At 42.4% G+C, this 5,597-nt stretch overlaps 1 protein-coding gene across 1 annotated transcript in view; it reads left to right on the top strand.

The window, feature by feature from the left end:
- Nucleotides 1–282: 282 nt before the first annotated feature.
- The window catches only part of smoc1 (SPARC related modular calcium binding 1), a gene marked incomplete at its 5' end in the record, with an annotated part of 31,594 nt that continues 26,279 nt past the window's right edge, over nt 283–5,597 (top strand). The window contains 2 exon segments of the mRNA XM_014033524.1: nt 283–395; nt 478–577. Of these exon segments, the coding sequence (XP_013888978.1) occupies nt 283–395; nt 478–577 (213 nt within the window).

The raw sequence follows: 5,597 nt of genomic DNA, 5'->3' as shown, positions 1-5,597 counted from the left end.
GACTTGACGGGTTTTATCACACTTGTCATGTGACCAGGTTTTAAAACAGTATGATAAATAAGAAAAGAGCATTGCATGCATATGTGTTTTAGCTGCCTGTAAAGTGAGAAAACCTTCTAACTTACAAACATACATTTACCTTCGTACTGTCTAATGGTAGCAGATGTAAACCACAGGGCAGCTTGCCYATGTGAACAGGATATTACTGACAAAGAACGTGTTCAGCACAAACACAACAGTGATGTTGTTTGAGACCTGACAGTTCCTGTCAATACGTTACAGATGCAGGTCAGTCCAAGTGTCGCACTGAAAGGAGCAATGCCCTGGAGCAGTCGAGAAGGCCTCATGACTCCACATTTATTCCAGAATGCAATGGAGATGGAACATATGCCCAGGTGTGTTTTCATCAGAATGCATTAAACACAGCCTCAGTGATTTGAGTTTTAATTTTTTTCTGTCTTTATTTTTCCTGTGCAGGTTCAGTGTCACACTCAGACAGGCTACTGCTGGTGTGTCAACGTTGATGGCAAGCCAGTGAGTGGCTCCTCTGTGCGGAACAAGACACCGGTGTGTTCAGGTACTTGGGTGGGCACTTTGGCAACCTGTGGAAATGCTTGTTTTATTTTTAATTTAACTCCACTTGAATAATTAAACCCTAAAGGGTTTTAGAGGTAATTTCCGCCTGAAAATACACAGCAAAATAAATCAAGACTAGCTCCACAGTTATAAGGTCTAAATGCTAACTCTTGGTACCTCTGTAAAGGTAAGATCTTAAAGATAATTTCTTAAGTGAAACCACTYTTGTAACTCTTACTGTGCCTGAGTTATTTGTGATTAAATAAAGAAAACTTGTAATTTCTTTAGCCCTGCCTAAAGTTTTTTTAAAATCAAAAGTGCAAAACACAATGAAAACTCTTGCAAAAACCCAGAAATGCCCTTAGATTTTATACGTCTACATCTTGAAAAAATTGTAGCAAAGTAGGACTGAATAAGTTGAAGTATATTCATTTCACAAAGGTTTTAGTGAGCAGTGTCAGGCGGAAATGGCATTTTGGCACAGTTTAACCAAATGTATCCAAAACTGTGTCAAATGGGTTTTTTACTTTATAAAAGAGAATCTGGTTTAATAAAAGTGTTGATTTCTATTATAGGACTCATTCTGCATATGACATAATCTTTTCTTTTTACATTTACACTGTGCATCATCAAAACCTACTATCATACTCTTCACCCACACGCCTACAGAAACATAACTCCGCCTCCACGTTTTACGCATGAGGGCTTTTATTTATACTCTGTTACGCATAAACTTCACGTCACCAAACAAAGAGTAACACAGTGTCAAGATATATCCCTGAATTCACAAGGGCTTCATCTTTTCAAAGACACCAAAACTTGCACAATAACAGATGCGGAGAACTTCCTGATACTGAAAAGGTCCGCAARGGTTCAAGTAACTTACAAATGTTTATATAGCTCTAAAATAATAGATATTTATCCAAAAATAATTTGGCGACTCATTTTAAAACATTAAAGACACCTTTTGTGACAGACTTAGAATAAATTTGGGAAAAATAAGTTTTACACCTACTTTAGCAAACAACAAGGCTATGATGCCATCTGTGGGCCCTGTARAGGGCCCGTAGGGTAGAACATCTGGTTGAATGGTTCCTAGTAGTGTCATGCTCTGTGTGTTTTCTGCCTTGGTTTTTCTAGCGTTTCTGTGTTCCRCTGTGTATCTRTGCCCTGCTGTCTGTCTTGTGTCTTTAGCCCTGCCCTCGCTCACCTGTTTCCACTTTTGTCTTCCCCGGGTGTTTCTCATTGTCTCATTAAGTTGGCCTTTATATTCTGTGTCCCGTCCACAGTGTGTTGTCAAATCATTGTGCTCTTTCCCAGCCTGTGTGGTGTCTCTATGTGGACTCGAGTTTTCTTGTGCCAAGCCTTCAAGAGTTTTTTGAGCAGCCTCAATAGTGTTAACCTGCCTGTGCTCTGGGTCGATCCTTCCACCAAAACCTCACAGAATGATCTGTCCAGGCACTCAGCCTACAGGCAAATATTTCTCAGAGTGCTTTTTGGAAGAGGAGGCTTGTACTGTGTCTCGCCGGTTCTCTGCAGTCCAGCCTCCCTCTACTGTCCGCTGGAGATCACCAGCGTCGTCTGGGTCCCACCGCGGCTGGTCTTCCACCTCCTGCCTCTGAGAAGCAGTCCTGTCTCTGCTGCTGTGGGATGAACCGGTGACTGATGGGTGGTTCACTAACAATTCTCCAGTGGTTCTCCTCCCTCGCTGCCAGACAGATCAAGAGCGTTCTGGCAGCACCTTCGGATGTGCTGCTGCCCCGCCACCAGAGGGTCTTCACCTATGCCCAGAGAGTCCTGGCTGAGAGTGCTGATGCCCACCCTCTCACCCCTGTCATGGTTCCTGAGCCTTCTGCACTCGAGCCGGCAGTTCCTGCTACTGAGTCTGCAGAGTCTACAGAGTCCACTGAGTCTCCTGAGTTTCCTGCAGCTCCTGAGTTGGTAGTTCCTGGGTCTCTTGGGTTGGCGGCCCCAGACTTAGTGGTTCCTGTGATTTCTGGGTCAGCTGCCTTTGCCCCTTCGTAGCCTGGGTTTACCTCCATTGTCTCTCTGGCTCCACCACCTTCCTCCAGCTCCTCATCGACTCCTCCCTCCTCCCTTGGATCCCCATCGACTCCTACGACTCCCTTGGCCTAGAACATTCTCCAGGCTACCCTCCGGATCCTTGGCCCAATGCTGGATGGTCTCCTGGCTGTTCTCCTGAACTTCTGCTTTGTGTTGGATAGTCCTCGGGCGTCCCTCTGAACTCTGGGGTTTTGTCTTTGAGCCCCTCCTGTTGTGTGTCTCCCTGAGTCTTGTACCTCTCTCCTTCGATGGCTGAAGCCACCGTTGAGGGGGAGGTACTGTCATGGTCTGTGTGTTTTCTGTTGGTTTTTCTAGTGTTTCTGTGCTCCCTGTGCATCTCTGCCCTGCTGTATATCTTGTCTTTAGCCCTGTCCTCGCTCACCTGTTTCCTCATGTGTCTTCCCCAGGTGTTTCTCGTTGTCTCATTAAGTTTGCCATTATATTTTGTGTCCTATCCTCAGTGTATTGTCAGATCATTGTGCTGTGTTCCCCAGCCTGTGTAGTGTGTCCATGTGTTCTCGAGTTTTCTTGTGCCAAGCCTTTGTGAGTTTTTGAGCAGCCTCAGTAGCGTTGTCTTTAAATAAAGCCTTTTATTTTTGCACTCTGAACCTGCCTGTGCTCTGGGTCGATCCTTCCACCAAAGCCTCACAAGTAGACTTTGTTAGGGTGCAGTAGCAGCAAAACAAGCAATGAGAAATTTTAGTGACTGCTGGTTTGTCAGATGTTTCAGAAAATAGGTTTTTGCCAAATGTTCAGGCTCTGAAGGTAATATCTCAATAGGATTAGCCTGGTTAAAACCAGACCCTGTCCTTCACTTTGCTTCYTACGAGGGTCTGGACTTGATGCATAGAGGAGCGTTTCTTGCAGGAGGCGTGGCCTCTGCTGAAGCATGTGTGTGTTGTCACTGTGATGGAGGCTAAGCTAAGAAGCTATTTTTTTCTTTTTTTATTGATCATCAATAAAAAATTTTTTTTTAAAAAGCTAAGAAGCTAACCGGAAATCGCGTGTGCTGTAAACAACCCTACTGAGAGGAGAAATATACCGAGCTGAACGAGACGYCTGTAAATGAGAGCTGCTGCTTTGTCAGACTAATTTATTTTAATTTGAAGCCTTATCAACACAGACTGGCTTCATTCACTTCCTCCACTGCCGTATGCTAAAATAACTAGCAGACACTGCGCAGAACATCAATGTCGTTCAAAGCTCCTCCTTCTGTTCTRTGATTGGCCCAGGTAAAATAAACTACAAYCAGACACTGCACAGAAAATTGAGGTTCTGTTCTCTGATTGGCCCGGCTAAAAATCTGCCAGTGAAATCCATGTCAATGGGAGAAGTCCCAGACGGAGCAGAGAAGGGAAACTAGAATTGAAAATGAAGATAGGCAGATTTGGACCAATTGTTCAAATGTTATTTATTATCTATATGGTTGTTCACCCTGGCCATGTTAAATGTCAGAGGTATAAAAATACAGCTCTAGCACTCTTGAGACAATATGGAGACACTCTCAGCAAAATCTGGAAAGGTTTGAAATGTTTCTGTCAACTCTGACCAGTTTGAGAGACAACTCGTTACAAGGAATGTATTGCACACATTTTTTGTACATGTTCAAGATTCAAGCAACAGGACTTCACAAAGATTGCAAGACATTTTATGGTCTTCTTCACAAATGCTGTTAATAAGCTATTTACAGCCCACTGGGTTCTTACCTTTTAAAGTAGGTAAACTATACCTAATCTAATACATTTACACTGTTCTAATTTCAGGGTTTGAGAACTGCAATTAATTAAYGATTGATGGCTTTTTATTTTAGCAACTGGATTAGTTAGAACTGAAGTGGTGTATTCTAAAACCAAAAAAGGATAAAGGACTTGACTCCGAAGTAACAGAGTACATCCAAAAAACCCGAGCTCATACAGATTCTGAAACCTATTTATGTGGGAATATTTTCTCATCAAAACCCTGTTTCTCTGACCCTCAGGCTCATACTTGGTAAAAAAGAGACKAAAGAGTTTGCTTTTCTGAAGAGCAAATAGAACTTTGGTCAAATCGATCCAGAAACTCATTTCTCATGTGAGCAAACTGTGTGCAAGCCTTTTTTTTCTGGGATAAAACAGAATCATTAACTGTTCTTTCACACAAGTACTTTCTGCTGTGTACTGCAAATATGTTGGCATTTCCTTCAGAATTTTATCAAACTTAAAATGTAAGTAAACTGAAAAGAAAATATCGTGGAGACTGACTGCAGTACTGAAAACTGAAAACTGAACACAGCTTTCAGATGAAAGAAAGTGTGCCTGTGAACAGGGTACTACACTGTTGCACACATGCATGGTTATTAGCAGGTGCAAGATTTAACAAGAGATCTAATAGCCCTTTATGCAAGGACCCCTGAGCCCTCCTGCTCCACTCCACTAAGTGTTTTCAGCAGGCCAGAGGAGAAGGACTATGGCTCCCCACGTTCATCGTGGATGGAAACACTTTATGATAATCACTGTTGTTTTCCTGCAGAAGATTACATTCAGGGGCCTTTGCCAGAGTGGGATTGCACAACCACTAAAGCATATAATGAAAGTGGGCTCATGCCCCTCTGAAGTTGTTTAGCACAAGACTGTGGCTCACTCCTTTTCTTTGTGTTCTTCAATGTGCAGATGTGGAAAAAAGTCCTTGGTACCTTTCCCATTTTTAATAAAAACAACTTTTGTGAATCAGGCCATTCATACATTTCTTTTATAGTGTCAAAGTTGCTTCAATTTTTACATTTCTGTGTCTCTAAGGAAACTTTAATATAATGTATTGCAAAATGGCAACATCCCTGTTGTCTGTCTGTCCTGCATAAGATCCAGTATCTTATGGGTTTATTGCAAAGATTTGTATGAAACCAGTAACTGTGTTTCCATCAAGGCTTTTTGATGCACATTTAGAAGTGTCGCATTAAAAATGCAAAAAAAAGTCAGATG

Source organism: Austrofundulus limnaeus, unplaced genomic scaffold (assembly GCF_001266775.1).
Source record: "Austrofundulus limnaeus strain Quisiro unplaced genomic scaffold, Austrofundulus_limnaeus-1.0 Scaffold1765, whole genome shotgun sequence".
Classification (NCBI taxonomy): Eukaryota; Metazoa; Chordata; class Actinopteri; order Cyprinodontiformes; family Rivulidae; genus Austrofundulus; species Austrofundulus limnaeus.
Note: the sequence above shows the minus strand (reverse complement) of the source record. Positions and strands in the feature narration are given on the sequence as shown.